General features: G+C 45.3%; 2 protein-coding genes and 1 long non-coding RNA gene across 4 annotated transcripts; 1 reads left to right on the plus strand and 2 right to left on the minus strand.

The window, feature by feature from the left end:
- Positions 1 to 468: 468 nt before the first annotated feature.
- csrnp2 (cysteine-serine-rich nuclear protein 2) lies at positions 469 to 8829 on the minus strand. Of its 2 annotated transcripts, none has more exons than XM_076740529.1 (5): positions 8128 to 8829; positions 6386 to 6558; positions 6002 to 6264; positions 4927 to 5223; positions 469 to 3603 (listed from the first exon to the last, which is right to left on the minus strand). In XM_076740529.1, the coding sequence occupies exons 2-5, from the start codon at positions 6543 to 6545 to the stop codon at positions 2638 to 2640; spliced, it is 1686 nt and encodes a 561-aa protein (XP_076596644.1). In that variant the 5' UTR covers positions 6546 to 6558; positions 8128 to 8829; the 3' UTR covers positions 469 to 2637. The 2 variants fall into 2 exon arrangements, with proteins under 2 accessions (XP_076596644.1, XP_076596643.1); XM_076740528.1 differs by having other exon boundaries at positions 6356 to 6558; positions 8128 to 8824.
- A 407-nt stretch (positions 8830 to 9236) lies between these two features.
- On the minus strand, positions 9237 to 18587 carry tfcp2 (transcription factor CP2). Its single transcript, XM_076740530.1, has 16 exons — positions 18251 to 18587; positions 17725 to 17915; positions 16454 to 16605; positions 15855 to 15931; positions 15642 to 15747; positions 15257 to 15363; positions 14838 to 14990; positions 14443 to 14553; positions 13864 to 13952; positions 13658 to 13706; positions 12224 to 12317; positions 11615 to 11705; positions 11392 to 11498; positions 10806 to 10948; positions 10612 to 10663; positions 9237 to 10492 (listed from the first exon to the last, which is right to left on the minus strand). Exons 2-16 carry the CDS (start codon positions 17844 to 17846, stop codon positions 10455 to 10457), a joined length of 1491 nt encoding a protein of 496 aa, XP_076596645.1. The 5' UTR covers positions 17847 to 17915; positions 18251 to 18587; the 3' UTR covers positions 9237 to 10454.
- Positions 10380 to 10949, plus strand: LOC143326717 (uncharacterized). The gene is made up of 2 exons (XR_013077701.1): positions 10380 to 10518; positions 10765 to 10949. It is a non-coding gene; the product is annotated as an uncharacterized LOC143326717 (long non-coding RNA).
- Positions 18588 to 18738: the final 151 nt, after the last annotated feature.

Genomic DNA, 18738 nt, shown 5'->3' on the forward strand with positions numbered 1-18738 from the left:
TCTAGTGGTCAGAGATTGAACTGCATCCCACAGACAGTCATTGTCATGGCCCGAGAGTCTGAATGAGGACAAAGGCTTCACGATGTCTTCCATCAGAGACACATTATGTACAGATTTCACACATTCTTGGGTCAATCACATCAGTTTAAGCTAGTTATTAAATCCTTACTTTTTAATTAGAAATGATGAAATATATGGAACATAATTGCCTTGGAGCTAATTTCTCCTGCTATCAAGGAAAATATTGTAGATTCGTTGTTTCCTCTGTTATGACAAACATGGATCATCATCACAGGAGTTTTTATGAATAAATGGTAGACATCATGTTCACATCGAGCCAAATCAAGGTCATGGCAAAAGGTCATCAATGGCAGCATGACCTGTAATTTTTAATGCTGTCATCATGTGAAGCAAAGAAATCAACACACGAGACCTTCTCCTTTTTAAAATGTTTTATTGTTTTTATTTGTATAAAAAAAACCTTTTGTCCACTTTAGGCAACAGTTAGCATGAGAGCAGTTCTCACAGCTTTTAGATGAAGTCTAAACTTACCAGTCTTTTCAACAGTCACGCACCCCTTTCACACGGAGAAAACACACAATCACGTAGTGTAGTGGAGTTGATTTGATGCAGTGGTCCCAAACCAGAGTCTATTCGTAGAAAGCCGAGGACAAAAGCTCAACAATAGGCAGCTTGTAATCATCATCACTTCAAAGATGGCACTATGTCAAGGCAGGTCACGCGAACACAAAGGGCCACGATAAATCTACAGCCTCACAACGACGACATGAGACTGCTTTGTTAAAAACCGATGGATGAAAGCATCACTTAATTAGGTTTGAAACCACTGCTTTGGTGCAACTCTTAAGCAGATTTATATTAAGACATTAAAAAAAAAAAAAGGCAAAGAAAGACATCAGACGTCTCATACACAGCAGCACATCCCGTGTTACCAAAAGCAACAGCTGTAATTTCAGGCAACAGAACAAAGGACTGATTTTGTGTAAGAAGAGTCGGCACACTTACGCAGATCAGTATTAATCAGACACAGCTTAAAAAAGACATTTAAAGACCAGAAATGTTATACGATTGCATTTACATACTCGACGACAAAACACCTCATTCCAGAATCGCCTCCTTAATGATTTGCAGTGCGGTAGCTATTGCGTTCCTACAAGAGGCCCTCCAACACTTTAATTCTCACATCAGTCACCAAGAAACGGCTCCTCCAAATCATATTTCTCATGGCGGTGGGGAGAAAAGTCAGTGAATTGTAAATCTGTAACATCAGCACCTTTCAGGAATAAAATATGTATCCTCACTAATATACTCCCCCTCCCCCTCCTTTTCATAATACAGTACATACACGTGTGCATGCACACACAGATGCACACACAGCTCTCTCTCTCTCTCTCACACTCACTCTCACACACACACACACACACACACACACACACACACACACACACTGCACAGATTGAACATAAAATATACAAATTCAGGTTGTCAATCTGCTTCATAAGTTAGTAACATCACATCATTATTTTGTAGAACTACCTTCATCAGCACAGGCTGTTATTATTTTCTTTGACTCTTAAAATGCTCTTTTCTTCACATGAAATGACCCAGAATCGTCTCTTCCTGACAGAAAAACTCACTGAACCAGGAGATGTGTTCTGGGATTTCATCATCACACGACACGAGTGTCTACATGGCATGTAAGTGTCAGAGCATGAAAGAAATAACACTTTCTTTCACCCAAAAATAAAAAACAGACTGTGAGGACTTCAGAACAGCTAACCCACGAAAGACACATTACTCAGAGAAATAATAAGTAATATCAAATCGACTGCGTTTGCACGAGCAGCCCGAGGTGAGCCGCAGCTAAGGCCAGCGCTCGTCTGCCGCTCGCCGTCGGTTCACCTTCATCACAGCGGAGCCACAACACTCGCTGCCCTCAGTTCACAATGTGCATACAGGTCAAAAAAAAAAAAAAAAGCAGCAACCTCGGCTCTGTCTTGCACTTTGCAAATGCATATACAGTACACAAAAAACAAGTATTTCCAGGATTATTAGGTCTATTTTCAGCGGAGGAGACTATCAGAGGCCTTCGTTTGGCTTGGCTACAGCTCACGGTTGCTGGAATGGAAAGTGAGCCGCTCGGTATCGGAACACACCAGCTTCCTGCGCGCTGCTCAACAATTTGTGTTTAGTGTTGATAGCTTAATACATCACCAAACAAAAGGCTTACATCAGCATTCGCACGTTGTGTTGTCTGTTCGCTGCGTTTAACAAAGCTGTACTTTCTCATCGACAAACGACGCCTACGCACGAGTGTTTTCATGGTTTTCCACTAAGGCCGCGTTCACCACCCCCAACAGAACTACGTACAATGTTGCCTTGTAACTGCATCCATTTTTACTTCTGGGGAGCGATCTGTATGTGCTTTCATCACCCCCCCGCCCGTTCCTCATGTGTTGTACTACTCAGACTCCCTCTGCTCATAATTCGATGACAGCCACTACAAGATGTCGCAACTTGTAATCATTCTGGATGATAGCAGTAATAAATGTGAAATGTGTAATTTTATCATCTTAGATGAAGCTATTGTGCAAAATATCTGCAGAGAAGCTAGAGCTAAACTTCAGGAGGCAGTGGGTCTGCTCCTGCCTCCACGCAGGACCCCCGCTGGCACTGCTCCTCGGGGAGGCTCTGCGGGGGACTCGAGGGCCTCTCCTCCTCGCCTTCCACGCACTCCTCTGAGCACAGAATCACATTGGTCAAAGACTTGCCCAAACTCTGCCTGCAGCTGATCTCTTCAGGCTTATCACCCTTCGACTCCTCTCCTCCTTCTTGTTTCCTCTCCACACGCTCGCCTCCTCCTGCGGCGGGTTCCCTCACCGAGCGCTCCTCCTGCTCAGCCTCCTCTGCTCTGGGCAGGGTCTCGAAGGCTCCAGGCTCTATGGGACTGAGCTGATAGTACAGCAGAGACGTGGAGTCTTTGAGGAGGTCGGAGGGGCTCTCCTCCTGGTTGTCAGTGATGCAGAGGACCGTGGCCCCCGTGGGAAACGGCCCCTGCAGGAGGACCTGCTCCACACCTGGCACCTCAGCCTGCTCAGGGAGCTCCCCTCCTAAGGCAGCAGGCATGAGGCAGAGAGGCTGCTCTGTGAGACCCCCGGCGCCCAGCTCCTGCTGCACTGCCTCCCCTTCCGCCTCCTCCCTCTCCCTCCTCTCCTGCTCCTCCGCGCTCTGCAGATGCAACACAGCGGTCTCATTCTCCCGCTCCAGAATGTCCTGCTCCGCCAGGAGATCCTGAACCTCCACCACCGTCTGCACCTCGCTGTCCTCCGGCTCGGAGTCGAGGCCAGCCACTGAGGATGGGTCTGGAGAAGCGGGGCAAGTGGAGGAGGGGGAGGGCAGCGGGTCAGATTCAGCATACTGGTCCCCAGACCCTTGGATCAGCATCCTCCTCTTCTCCAGGTCCAGCTTCATGATGGTGTGCAGGTAGTGAGTTCTGACACGCAGGGGGTTGAACTCGATGCGGCCCGCGACGTTGCCGCAGCCGTCCCTCGAGCAGCCGCATGGGAAAGACATTCGATCCACCTGAGGACGAACAGAAGTCCTTTCAGTTTCAGTTTCAGGGCATTTCAACAGGAACAGGTGGAGGAATTTACTGACGCATTTACATTAGTGTCATATAAGTAATATAGGAGAGATGACACACGTGGCCAGGTGAGATCAAGGAAAAAACATGACAACCAGGCTGAGGTGGAGATGCACTTCCTTCTAACAAGATCAAGCACACCAAGAAAGAGAGAAATCATTCAATGTAAGACAAGAAAAATGACTTCATCGACTAATCGCAGCAGCTCCGAACAGACGCTCAGCCAGACGCCACCTTTGATGCCTTCTCTTTCTTTTTAAACAAACATTAAGTATATGTGTTTTAATACTTCAGTCTATTCAAACTTGAAACTCTACTTGGATTCTGATCCTTCACTGTCAGCACACAGACGTGCACAAATGAACCAGCCTGCTGCGACGATTCTGTCATTTCATAGATTGGAAATGAAGGAAATGAGGTGTACAAATAAAGGTGGTGTTGATTGATTCACTGCGTCGAGCTTTGATTTATGAATTCGGCTGATTTCACTGCATCAATCGATACAACAAAAATTGCATTTCAGTCTCAATGAATCGATCTGGCTGCAGTCCTGTATCACACAGAAAGGCTCTGAATATTCTATTCACAGTCCCTCAGAAGAAGAAGTCACAGTCTGTGACAGTCTGTCATATCAACTGTGCACATGCACAGAAGGTCCTTTAGGTGCACATATTGGAAAATACAAATGGAAGAGAGAGAAAGTGACCATTTTCAAGTGGCAGCAAGCAGAATAAATCAGCAGAAGTGCTTCAGGAATTTAATTCATCGATGCAGCCACTTCTTAAGGTGACAGACTCACTGGAATAACTGGACATGTTTATTTCATGGATGCACAGTCCAGGCTTAGAGGCTGAATGAAACTGGTTGACAGTATAATCAAATCACTCCACAGTCCATCAGATATCTGCTTAAAATGAAACCAATCGGCCTTTTTCACAGCAAACATTTTGCCTTGTCATAGCAGGAAAAGCACAGGCTTCGTTATATTCAAGTGTGTGAGGCAGCATTCCCATCCCCAGGACGCAGAAACTGAAGCAGCTAAATGGAACTGATCATTCATTTTCTACACCTGTGCTTTTCCCTCTGTGACGTGTCGGAAGACGTTCCCTGAGAACAGCCTGCAGCAGACCACATTCTGCATGACTTCATATTAAAAATAATTCAAATACGGCAAACAGAGCACACGTTTTATTCAGTGTGAACGCTGAGTACGCCACACAGCGGCTCTCTTCTTTCTGCAAGCGCACGCAGGCTAACCTCACCTGGCACTTAATCCCCGCCTGGCTGCAGCCGCAGTGGCGAGGGTCGCAGTACAGGCGGCAGTCGCAGCCGCACTCCTCCCGCGAGAGGCGGATGGTTCTGAGCTCGGCTTTCTCCCGCGCATCTATGCGGGCGATGCCGGAGGCTCGCAGGAGGGCTCGACGGCGCTTGGTGGGCAGCGGCTGAAGGAAGAAACAGTCGTCCACCTCCACCCCGTCCACATCCAGGTCCTCGTCTGATACGTCGTCCAGAGTCAGCAGGTCTGCCTGAGCGCACTCCACCGTGCCGTTCCTTGTCAGCTGTGGACGACAGTTGGTGTAAGACTGTGAGCTGAAGGCAACGACAGACTGATTCTTTACTCAAAGCTCAAGTGCATAATACAGCCATGATTCTTTAAAAAGTTGAGACGCTGTGCAAGATAAATAAAGTTTTGCGAAGTGTTCCTGAGCTCATGCAGTAATCTCCTTCATCCACTCATGTGCTCACAAAGTGGTGAACCTCGCTCCATCCTCGCTTGTGAACGACTGAGCCCTTCCAGGATGCCCCTTTCATACCCAATCGCACTGTACTGATCTATTATCACCGATGTTTATTACATTTTAATGCTGACTTTTCTCTTTATGCCTCAAAACAGTTACATATTTAAATGAAACCACTCAGAAGTCCATGAGGTAAATCTCTCCGATGGATCTGCGAACTGATCTGAAATGTGACACGGGGTCGAACTGCACTCTGTTTTTAATTTGTTTGCTTGTTGGTATGTTGGTTTTTTAAGGGTCTCAAGAAAAAGAACTGGATTATGTGCAATCTTAATCTGGAAAGCATCCAGTAACTTCAGATGTAACATATCTGTGGTGGAGTAAAAACTACAGTATTCCCCCTTTGGAACAGAGTGGAGTAGAAGCATAAAGTATCATAACAAGAACAAGTAAAGATAAAAATCAATCAAGGGTGCACAACATGTTGTGAGTCATCATATGCAAACTGTAAACTCAAACCCCCTTTGAAGGCTCCCTGGAACACAAGGAGGTCCACCTGAACTCAGTCCTGAGCTCTCAGGCGGGCAGTGAACCCTACCTTCATCTTGCGGGCATTGAGCTTCTCCTGCCGCAGGTGCTGGCGTAAAGTGTGCCGGTGGCTCGTCTCCTGCTCCCGGGCGAACTCGCCCAGCGTGTAGTGCCTGATGGAGGAGTGGTGGCGGGCCATGCCCAGGGAGCTGCCCCCTTGGCTGGGCACGCTGGTGAATCCCTGCCGCCGGGGGAAGTAATACACCGTCACCACATCGAAGCGTACCCGTTTCCCCCCCGGTGACGGCTTGTGCTGCCTGAGGATGGACGTGGCTGAGGTGGGGAAAAAGATTTGGGATGTTACACAAGAGCAATTAAAGGTTTTCGCTGATGAACTGTTTGAGTGGGTTTTACAGCGTATTGCCTTTAACGTGAGTCCCCTCTTGTTCCTTACGGGTGAATGCAGTGCTGGAGGGGGGGTTGAGGCTGTCACAGCTGTCGGCGCTGTCGCTGCTGGAGATGTCATCGTCGGAGTCCTTCGGCGTAGAGAATGGAGAGCTGTTGTCCACCTCTTCATATCTTCGTTTGAGGCTGAGGGACGAGCCTGCCTCCATGGAAACTCGGTGTCTGAGGGCACAGAGCAGCACGCGTCACGCCACGGACAAACCATGACATGCTTGGGGCTACAACGTTCATTAATTAGAGGCAGGGGGATAATTGCTGAACGCCATGACGGTAAAATGCTCCTGTTAGTCGAACTGAACTGGATCATCTGGATGAGGCCAGACGGAAACAAAAAGGTGACATCAGCTGTTTGCTCCGTCTCCTTTCATCTGTATTCCAGCTCCATCATTTCCTCCCTCCGCTCCCCCCCACCCGCCACCCATCTCCCATGAAATCCTACTTTGAAATCATCAAGTCTAGAAACGTCACCATGGCAACTAGGCAAGCACGGTTAATGCGAACGGCCTTGAAGCAAACGATCTCTATGGCTCTTTTTTCCTGCTTTAGTTCTGCTACAAACAGTGCAGAGGGGATCGATGGGAGCGGATCTGAACGCTGATCGATCACATCAGCAGGAGAGGTCAAACAAGGTGAGTGACAGCAGTGAGCGTGTGTCTTATGCTAGATTTCGTCATTCCCGACCGGCCTGTGGTCAAACTGCATCGCACAAAGTTTTAGATTTTTAAGACGCAAACCAAACGAATGAATACTGAGTGCATGTTCAAAACTGCACCTGAAGCTAGCATCCCTTTGAATATGGTACTTCCACAGGTGATTCATGTTTTACTACGCAACTCTACATCTGCATGAGGCAAATGTCTAACTAGGCCGGGGTTAACACGCCACACGCTACCGACAGCAACACTCTGCATCCTCCCTCCTCAATGGGACCGCTCCAAATGGAAGTCCTCCAGGGGGAAAATCCAGCTTTAAATAGGACCCGTGTGGAATATTTCTACATGTGCGGCTCGTCCATGAGCTAAACGGAGAGGTGGCCGCAGTGATGTCACGCAGAGGCAACTCCAGGAGCTGCCCCGTGGATCCTGAATAATGAAACAGCTGCTGCAGCCGGAGCGATTTCACTGCAAGACGAGGCCACTTTCTGGCCGGGTCGGAAATGAGGTGTAATATCTCAAACATGAACGATGAGCGGAGGGTGTGAGGCCAATCAGTTTGCGTCCTGATGCTGAGGGAGATGCTGCACACTGTGAGGCAGCACATCAGATTCAGTTTAATGTGGATTTTCCCTTTATGGAATGAGGTTTTAACCCAATGTGAGACAAGTGAAGGCTGTGATTCAGTGTGAGCTGGGTCTGAAATAGGGCACACAGAGCAGAGGCTGGGTTTGATATCTGGATCATTTGTCTTATGAATATCTGACTCCCTCCTGCTCCTTCGAGTTGCACAGTGGCAGCTTACGGTATGCTTACACACCACGGTGCCTTCATGGTGTATTTACCTTCAGGGACATGCAGTGTTGGGGGTGTATTTGTTTAACTGTGTGCCTGCAGCAAGACTGTGTTGGGGGAGGTTGGACATGACAGGCAAAGACTTAACCGCCCTCTCTCTCTCTCTCTCTCTCTCTCTCTCTCTCTCGTATGCCAGCTCTCCCCATTTTTTACACACACTCACACACACTCTCTCTTACACACACAAACACAAAAGGGCAAATGTAACACTAAACCCTCTTACCTGAGGCAGAAACAGGGACCCTTATTGCAACCAGCTCGCAGGTCGTTTCCCTTTTCCAGAATGAGCTGCACATCAATCTTTCAACGCCCCGTGAGATGCTTTTTCTGCGCCGACACCGAAAATCCCCGAACCTGGTCTCCAGACTGCAGCCGTGGACCCGAAGCGACCTGTGGCCGAAAAGCTGGCGTGGCTGTCGGTCTGCAGCACTCCGGTGTGACTGGATGAGGCTCACTTGTGCTCCGTGTTCATTGTTCTGCACACCGGGAGGATCGCGGGGAGAGCAGCGGCTGCCTGTTAGACCTGCGGCTGGGACTGAGACGGTGCATGCCTCGCTATTTAAAGGACACACGGCAGGAACGGGGGCGTCATATGTTCGGCCGCGATTTGTTTCCCGACATTTTCGGCGCAGTGTGAAGAATGTAAACAGCCGAATGTCTCCTCTTCCTGACGTGAGCCTCGAAACGCCTTGCGATGGACAAATCCGCTGACATATGTGTCGGTCTGTCCCTTCTCCTCACCGGGGCGGGTTCGGCCGGGCTGGGTTCACTCCGCTGTCTTCTCGCATGAACGCGGATTGTTTTATTTAATTTTTATTGTTATTTCAACCCCGTTGGTGTCTAAATGTTGCAAATGTCGGGACGAGAAGACGCCTTCCTCCCCCGTTCCGCCCCGGCCCCGTTTGTTACAATGTAACAATGGAGGAAGGAATTCTTCCCTGTAGTCGTATATATACTTATTGTGACATCACAGGCATGACCTGCACCGGGGCATGCTGGGAAATGAAGTGCTTTTTTTTTTTTTGCTCCTTTGTTCATATTGAGCAGAAGCAAACGTGTAAAATGTTACAGTTATCATGACACAGATGATATTTAGCATAAACCTGCATCTTGACTCAACGTGATTTACATTATATGACATCTTATTATTGTCTGGGACTGTGAACATCTGTAGTAAGCCTCCACATCTGGCCAGCAGATAGGGAAAGCTATGCGTTTAATAACATTAATAAAATGATTTGTCACCTTTCAGCATATTCTGAGGAGCTGGAGAACATTTAGGATACAGTTACAAGCACAATGCTTTCAGGCTGCAAGGAGACGGACGACAGATGGGGACCAGTACATGGGTAAGTATTTAATAATGCTGATGACATGGGGGCAAAGACGGATATCTAACAATGTCAAACTATCAATTTCATGTAAGCAGTACAATGGAGTCAACACAAACTAACCACATCTTTTCACATGCAGCTCTGGTGTGGCCGACAGCCCGTTACATGGATTAGTATCCGGAAGTGGTAACGTCCAAAAACAATGATGATGCAAGTATGTTAAAAAAAAAAAAAAAAAAAATCAGCAAAAGTAACACGATTACTTGTGAAAACATTTTAAAATTATGATCTATTTACAATTAATGACAATTAAATGACATAAAGAAATGCTGAAAAAAGGAAGAGGAGGCGGGTACGTGGACCGGAGACAGTTTGCTGGTGTTGCCACTGTGATCGCTAACGTAGACAGTGTTTCATCATCATTCAAGATTCATAAGTAACAACCACAAGTGCCGCTGTGCACTCTACACGAACCATAAAGACCAAAACAGTGTTTGGGAGTCTGGAAAAAGTTAGACGTAACAGTTCAAACCAGTGAAAGACTGACGTTAGCTTTCGAGGAATCACAGATGTTAGGGAGAACAGCTGGATTCCGCTTTCTCTTAATGTCCTGATTGCTTATTTTGATGCCTCTCGCGGTTCTTTAATGCGACTGTGATGGCGTTATCGATGCCACGTTTCCTGTAGGCTGGCTTAAGTGGATCCCGTAAGGCAACCCGGGATGAAGACAAGAAATCGCGCCACAATGCAGACTGAAACTCAAGTCGTATTTCTAACGAGTATCTCTTGTTTTTGTCGCATTGATTTTCTTTTTTTGAGTTCCTGTTTTTTCTTTTTTTTTTAAAGAGACGACAAACAAGCTTTGGCACACCAGATGCTCAGCTAACAAATAAACACTGATAGCAGCTGTAGTGCCACTAACCTCTTTCATGAGACATAAGCGACAGAGGAAAATGCAGCTGTTCATGGGAGACAATGGCAGGGCGAGAAGGAGACCGTTAGCTCGCAGCAGGAGCAGTCACTCCCTCAAAAGTAAGACAATAAGGTATAGTGAGGAGAGGGCCGGGTGCTTCAGTCACATATTCCTCCCAATGACCTCAAGAGGTTTCTTGGGGCATCTCCACATATTCCAGGAACAGTGAGGAGTATGACGCTCTAGAGGGGCTGACTGGATCGGGTCTAAAGAAGACAGCAAAGTCCTTCTCCTGCCCAGCGTTCACTTCAAGATGATGTGGTAGCCGTCGCTCGTGTCATCTGGAAAGAAAAGGAAAACATAGCAGGTGAGGGTGTTATAAATAAACCTCCAATGATAAAGGCTCTATGTTAAATATAGAAACGAACAGATCGTCATCGTTCATGCCACACTCCAATACCTTTCATTGTGTCCAATACAAAACACACTTCGTCCTGGAAGTTCTGAATCATCTGTTAAAAAAAGAGTAAATGTTGAATGCAGGCGGGAAACAAGCTCAAGCTTTTTACTTGCATCTGTAATGACGACTGCTCTGCATCTGTGACTGTGAAAGGCAGAGAGCGGTGGGCCTACAGGAGGGAAACACGGTCTTACCTCATCACTGACCAGTACATGGATGCCAGTGGGACCCTGTTTGAAGATCTGATTGATCTGTCTGGGTGAGATGTTGAAGAGCTGAGCAATCTTCTCCGTCAGCTCGGCAGCTGTGAGCTCCTCCAGGTAAATGGCGTGATACACTGCAGCCAAACAGCAGGTTTGAAGACACAAATAGAGACATTTAAAGTGAAAGGAACGGTCAGACATTTTGGGAAATATGTTAACTCGTTTCTTGCTGATAGTGAGATGAGAAGATCGATACCATTGTCGTGTCTGTGTGCTAAAAAGAAGCTACAGTCAGCAGCTTGTTAGCTTAGCTTAGCCTAAAGCCTGGAAACAGGGGAAATGGTTAATGTGGCTCTGTCCAAGGGTAACAAATCTACCAATCAGCACCTCTAACATTCACTAATTAACATATTACATCTTGTTTGTTTAATCTTCACAAAAACCAAAGTGTAAAAATATCAAGTTGTGGTTGGTGTTTCTGAGCCGGACGCTGTGACTTCCTGGCATCCTGTTCTGAATTCATTTTGCTTTGCATTTCACTATAACAAACACACACGAGCCACGACCGGGCACTGACCAAAGAAAGTGCTGGCAGCGGCATCTCCGTTTTCATGTTTCACTTGCTGTTCCCGCGTCTGCTGAGACTCCTGGCAAACGTAGATGGTCAGCCTCGGGCGAACCACCCTGCACACCGCACCCGCAGAGAGAAGATTTCAAATACGCATTAATGTGTGAAGCCTTTCTGTATACATGGGATAAATGACGCAGTGCTGGATGGGATTCAATTAAAGACAACCCACCGTCCCTTCAGTGCATTGAAGAGTCTTATGCCATCAGCTGGCCCACAGATCTGAATGACATCCTCCCTGGTCAGCTTCAACAGGTCTGCCCCTGGTACACACAAACGGCAGTTAGCTTAAGAGCAAAAAACCCGTCACACTACACAAGAACCTAAATTAAAAATGGTTTTGATTGACTGTCCTGACATCCAGACTGCTGATCTGTCAGATCTGTCAAGTTTGATGTATGTAACACAGTGTTTGATGGCATGTTAATCTGATTCTGGGTCAGATGGTGGTTAAGTGACAGCTATGTAAAGTGCACATACAAAGGACATTTAACTGAGGCTTGTGCCATGTTGACAGTGATACAGGCATGTTACAGCTGTCGTGACTTTAATGTAAAAGGTGCTTATTCACACATGAGACCCTCATGTGAAACTGCCTCATTTACATAATGAGGTGACTGTTTGAAAGGGCCTGGTTTCCGCTCACATTACTCGCTCTTCCCTCTCTATGTTAGAAATGGCCAGAGGCATGAACAGCAGCTTCTGTCAAGCTGTTCTGTGAAAGGCACAAGTTCCACGACACTAAAGTGAATGAGTGTTCTGTATTCAAGAGCCATTGTACCTGAGAAGTTGGTGAAGAGCCGACAGAAAGGCGAGAAGCGGTTTCTTAAAAGCCATTGTTGTGCATCTTGTGGTGTTGCTGTGGGTAACAAATTCTGAGAGGAAAAAAAAAAAGAGTCCAGTCTGAAACACTGCACTGCAAACACCTCAAAGACTATTTCAGAGTTTGCTTGTACACGTCGACTGAAAGAAATGGCTTTGTTTACGACATCCTGCACAACCCTGAACAGAATGTGATGACGTGCTCTTCCTTTCTGACTTATACTCAACTGAAAACAGCACAAAGACAATGTATTTAATGTTTGACCTCATCTGCTTCATTGATATGTGTAAATATCTGCTTATTCTGAATCCGATGTAGCAACATGTTTTCAAAGACTGGGAACCGCTCCTGGTCTGCCGCGGAGGAAGGACGACCAGGATGGGTTAAAGGCGGAAGTTAAATTTCACCAGTGCATGGGCGTGTGTGGGCATGATATGTATCTGTGTGACGAATAAAGGGGATTGTCCCTCTGATTAAAAAAAAAAAAGATGTGGAACGCTCCAAAAACACCTGTTTGGAACATCCCACAGGTAAACAGGTCCATTGGTATGAAAGGGGCATCCTGGAAAGGCTCAGTCGATCACAAGCGAGGATGGAGCGAGGTTCACCACTTTGTGAACACATGACTGGATAAAGGAGATTAACACATGGACTCAGGAAGACTTTGGAAAACTGTTGTCAGTTTGTTTGCAAATGACTGAATTCTGTTTTTATGTATGTGTTACACAGCATCCCAGCTTTTTGGGATCCTATACTTGAGAAAGCATTGAAAATCGACCAGTGACCAGTTAAGACACAGAGAAAATAGGCAGACTTTACTAAATGTAAGTGTTTTTTTTTTCAGAAGTCAATATACTGCAATTTGGCCAAAAAACAATTCCAAAAAGTCGTCTCTAAATCCAGAAATCAACACGATGGATTAGTCAGGATCAGCTTGTTAACTGGCTGCTTGCCACTCTTGGTGATACAGTAACTGGTTCTCTCAATGAGCCGGAATCTGTCTACTTAATCTCCTTAATGTTTACAGAGTAAATTTACAATGTGAGAAAAAAATAATGCAACAATTTAATTTGAGCAAAGGTTCATTAATCTTTAATAATTCTCTGGTAACGTCACCATTCCTTCACTTCTCAATGGGTTTAAGTAACTCAAGCATAACCTGTCAGCTGCCCAAACACGCAGCATGTGCACCGTGACATGCGTCACTGTTAAATGCTTTCATTCACACCTTGAGACAGATCAGGCTTATTATTGTTTATTTCATGAGAATCTACCGCGAGGCAGAGGTGTACCACCCAGATGTCACCTTTGCATTTGTGAATATTAATATGAAATGGTGCAGTGAGGCAGCCAGGCAGTAAATCCAAACAGTGGAAATGCACTTGTACTTACATCTGCTACCGGAGCGACGGGCTCAGGCTGGTGGTTTGGTGATCCGTTTCTAAAAAGGATGAAAAAGTGACCATGTAAGAACCCAGGAGGAACACAAAATCCACATTAAGAAGAATCTAAACACTAACTACCTGGATTTTATACTAAATGAAATTCAAGCATCATTATTCATGAAGGATGGGCAGAAATCACTAAAACCCTCGTACCCTTCTGCAACAGGGAAGCTGTTGTGCGTGCTGTTGAAGCCAGGTGACGGGGAGTTGTTGACATATGTGACCTCAGGCCAGGGGCAGCACTGCAAAAGAGAAGCACTGTTGTTATTGTGGCATCTAAATAAGGTCAGAAACACATTTCTGCTTTCACCCGTTCAAAGCTGCAGCTTTCCTCACATTTCATTTCTCCACATTGTTAAATAATTGGTTGGAATTTGAGCTGAGATGATAAATTCATGAGATGACAACAGACAGAAAATCTGTCAGCTGTTTTGATAATCCATTAGTTGTTTGTTGTTTCTCAAGCCAATATGGCAAATGTTCTCAAGTTGCAGCTTTTCAATGTGAGAACTTGCTGCTTTTCTCTGTCATCATCAAGTGAAAATCTTGTGATGAGCATTTTTCCTAAAATAAAATAAATCACAGATTAATCTTAGTTGCACATTTTGAGGTTGACCAAACGGCCATTACACAAGGCCATTGACCTTTTTGGTGAAATACGGTTGTTTCAATACAATGACCCCTCTCTTCATCTAATCATTCCTCCCTCTAAAATGTCAGCCATATGCTAACCTCTGTCAGGATGGTGGTCTCATAGGAGGGCTGGTACTTCTCCTTCTCCTGTGGTGCCCTCTTCTCCATCTTCTCCCTGTCCGTCTTCTGCTTTCTGTCCGCGCCTTTAGGCTGAATCAGAATCAGAATCAGCTTTAATGGCCAAATATGTGCACACATACAAGAAATGTGACTCCAGTTTCTCCATTGGTCTCAATGTAGCTACACAGGAACAGACACACAGCTAAGAACAAGGACAACAAACAATGAAGAAACAGAGGAAAAGAAAGGCAGAAAATAAAGAATGATCAGGACTGTAATACACTAGTTTGTGAAAAGGATCACCAATGACTGACAACATAAATAAAAGTCTATATACAAACAGGTCGTGTCAGTGTTTCTTCTCATTCCGTCACCTTGAAGACTTTGACCTGGCAGGAGGCAGAGTGGAGGTGTTCTGTGTACTCTTCGTTCTCGTTCTCTTTAAACGTGTCGATCTGGATGCGGAAAGGGACGCCCTTCTCTCCACCATGTTTTCTCATGGTGAATTCTGTGCTGATGCAGTGTACCTAAACAGCAAAGGAACATCAAACTGAAATCCGTAAGGGAATGATGATGACTTGACATAAAACTTAGGAGAATTTTAGTATTAGTAATTCTACAGAATGACTTTCAGTTTTCTTGCCACTTTGCCAAACACAACACATGAGAACACTAAATGTTAACGAGCTTATCTCCATGATGCCAAAGTGCTCAAAGATGCCTCAGACTGCTGCCAATGCTTTTAATGAATGAAAGTAATTCAGGAAAACAACAGTGTTGTCTGTCATGCTACCTGGATAAAAACTGAGGTTCTTTTTGATGGGTCCCAAAGGAACTCCACAGTGTTAAGCTGAGTAGGGTTAGCCCTGGGGTCGATTATGCCGACGGACATGGGGATATCTGCAATGGATCAATGTAAAACAGGCAGTTATCAAAAGAGTTCTTAATGCACACCATCTTCTCAAAAATCACCACTGTCGTCTAAACCTTGTTCTTATAGTACAGGCTGACAGTCAATATCCTGAAATTAATTCTTCCCAAACTACTGGACGGTTAATACAACACATACAAGGCTGCACTGCACGGCAACATTCTCTCCACACGCAAATCCAATCCAACACATAACAACCAGAACCTCCTGGAGCCACCAAAGCAGCCACTTTTCATTCAGAGCTCACCCAGGTCGAGGATGCGATCGCCGGGCCTGTTCCAGCGCCAGCCTTCCAGCTGCTGGTGCTCTGTGTACTGAAGTCTTCGGTCATGAAACACCACACGGATGATGCTCTGAAATTCAGAGAGATTCGTTTTTACAAATAACTCATGCAGCTGTTACTGCGATTAAAGCTAACGCTCACATAATGCACGCGTGAACCAGCATGTCAGAATCTTACCTTCACCATTTTACCAGTGATTTCCGGAAGTTCCCCAATTTTCCGATTGTCAAGCATTCTAATTTCATAGGACTGGCCTGAAATGACAAGTCCAGACAGTGAATGAAAGGATCTCAGTTCCTATAAGGCTGTCACAAAGCACCAAACATTCACAGCTGATACATAACCTCCATTTGTTTCTGTGGCAGAAGTCACAGAGTAACTCACAACACTATCATGAAGCCAGATCTGTAACACCACATAACCGTAATGACAATACATCACAACATCTGTGAGACGGACAAAGAAAGGTTACCCTTGAATATCTTTCACATCTGGAGCAGACGACAGGCTGAACTGAACATATCGCTGTATTGGTTGTATGGAAAACATACCCCCACAAACCATACTGCAATATTTCCATATTGATTTTTCCCACCACCCCTTTTTTCCAATATCATTAAATTGTTCTACAAAGATTTACAGTCATTCAGGTAATGAAATATCTAGAACCACTAGACCAAAGGCAAACGAACGCTCATTCAGTGGCTGTTGACTCAGACATAGATAAATCTACACAAAGCTCAAAAGCACGCTGTGGCTGGGATCCCAATGCTGACCTTGGTTGAGGTAGGTGAGTGTTTCATCATGCAGTTTAACGGCAGGCGAGGTAGCTGCACAGAGAACATATTGAAAGGGAAGGATCTTGTTGTCGTTGTCTGGAGGCAGATTGGACTCCTCCTGCTTGAAGATGGGGAGGGCGAGTACATCGCTGGAGAACAGAGACAAAAGAACAATGCCGTTGATCACTCATTATTTCCTTTTCATAGAAACACCTTGATAAAAAAATACCTTGATATCTAATTGTTAGAACTGATTACTTTCAACCTCAGGACAAAAATTAGGTGAAGTCAAATGGAGAGTGTAACACCACCTGTGATCACGAGACAACACTGAATGGTGGGCTACTGTGTCTGTCAGCTTTGCAGTTCATTAATTAAAATTGAAGCAGCGCTACTAAATACCAAGGTATCCCGTCAGGATCTCACAGCTCTTCTCAACAGAGGAATTTCAGAACAAGTGGGCACTTTGCAGCTCGTACAGTATCATTTAACAGCGCACTTAACCAGTCAGGACAGGGCACAAAAAGAAGGACCTCGCTCCAGCAAAGCAAAGTGCATGAGTCAGCAAAGGCTAAATGGATTTCACATAAATTTCCATCATGAAAACCTGAGCACAAACATCATAAACATCCATCTGGACTTTAAACTCCTCAATAAGACTTCACCGTATGAAAAAACGCAGAGCTGTGTGTGGATGTATTCACTCTAATGTATCAGGGATACGCTGCATATTGATAGGATAAGTCTAATGGCCGGATCAGATTTCATCAAAGAGTTTTTGTCATCTGATAGTCACTTCTCTGCAAGTCATCTGCATTTGGTGATTAATTTACCCTTCTGCTATCTCTCAGTGCAGTGACGTGGATACAAAGCCTCGCTGAGAGAAAATGTGAAAGTCTACCGAGCAAAACAGCTTCGATTACACAGAAAAGTTTGATGACTTATCTTAAAAAGACACTATCACCATGTAGAATCTCTAATCTACTCCACATGAAAGAGCTCATGCTCCAAAAACACGTTCTGCAAATTAATCTCAAAACAACTGTTAAAATATAAGTAACAAAACTGAAAACAAGTTCAAAGGCCATAAAATCACACTGTTTGAGTTCTAGATCAAGTGACAACACACACTGCTGACATTTTAACTTACTGCTAATACTGAGCAAGTTTGGCCTGTCACAAATCAGGTGATATGTTTTGGTCAATATCAATGTGCGTACAGTAAACTTAAAGCAGAGGGCTCAATCCGTCCATAACTCATACAGTACCTCATGCTATACGCCCCAGCGCCAAGCTCCTGCCCAATACCCGAGAGACTGGCATCAAAGTCCTGCACCAGTCCGGACTCGATCACTTCATCCGTGAGAGGCAACTTCAGAGCCCACGCCATGGTGACGGTGTGGAGACCTTACGGTGTGCAGTTCCGGTTAAAACTTCAGTTTTACCTGTTTGCCGCAACCTACCAATATTTAGCGGAGAAAGTGAGATAAAAAGTTTGTTATCATCATGTGTGGCTGCATCTTTGAGAGCGTGAATATAAGGCAACGTGCAGAGGTTTAATCGAGGGACATAACAAAAACAAGACAAAAGACATGTGCAGTTTGTGTAATTCAAGTTCAGTAACAGGTTATCATTCTGAACAACGCAGAGCCTCTGACGGGGACGTACACACGTTTTATACAACCATGCACTGATGCACTACGACGAAAGTTACTTTAGCTAAGGCATTATTTTTTGCGTATTTACTGACTATTTAGTTAGATGACAAAGTCAATTCAAAAACAAATTGCGTACCTTAATGTGAAAGCGTAGCTACTCGCAAGCACTGCGACAGTGTCATGCCATCATGTCGCGCTCCTTCGCTTCAGCACTAAAATAAACATGTCGAGCTAACCACCACAAGCTACATAGCCTGTCAGCTAACTTAGCAAGTACGATGTTAGTCCTTCTTAGCCTCAGCTGTAGCGTGTTCACGGGAATAAATAGCTCCTGATATACATATCTAGACACAGAAACACATCAAAATTGTTCCAGACTCCAACATTTACGTTGTATAATGTCTTGCTTTTGTTTGTTTATCTAGCTTCGTTAGGAAAAGGAGCCGACGTCATTTCCGTTTGTCTTCTTCTTCGTGTTATTTCGCTGTACGAGCACAGGACGTTGGAGCTCATTACCGCCATCCACCGATAAAACCGAAGGTTGACGAGGTTTACCGCCTAAAAAACGACATTTTGCTTTTCAATCTCTCGCAGTGGTCATTTTCAGCTACAGCCAATGCAACG

This window comes from Chaetodon auriga, chromosome 10, assembly GCF_051107435.1.
Source record: "Chaetodon auriga isolate fChaAug3 chromosome 10, fChaAug3.hap1, whole genome shotgun sequence".
Classification (NCBI taxonomy): domain Eukaryota; kingdom Metazoa; phylum Chordata; class Actinopteri; order Chaetodontiformes; family Chaetodontidae; genus Chaetodon; species Chaetodon auriga.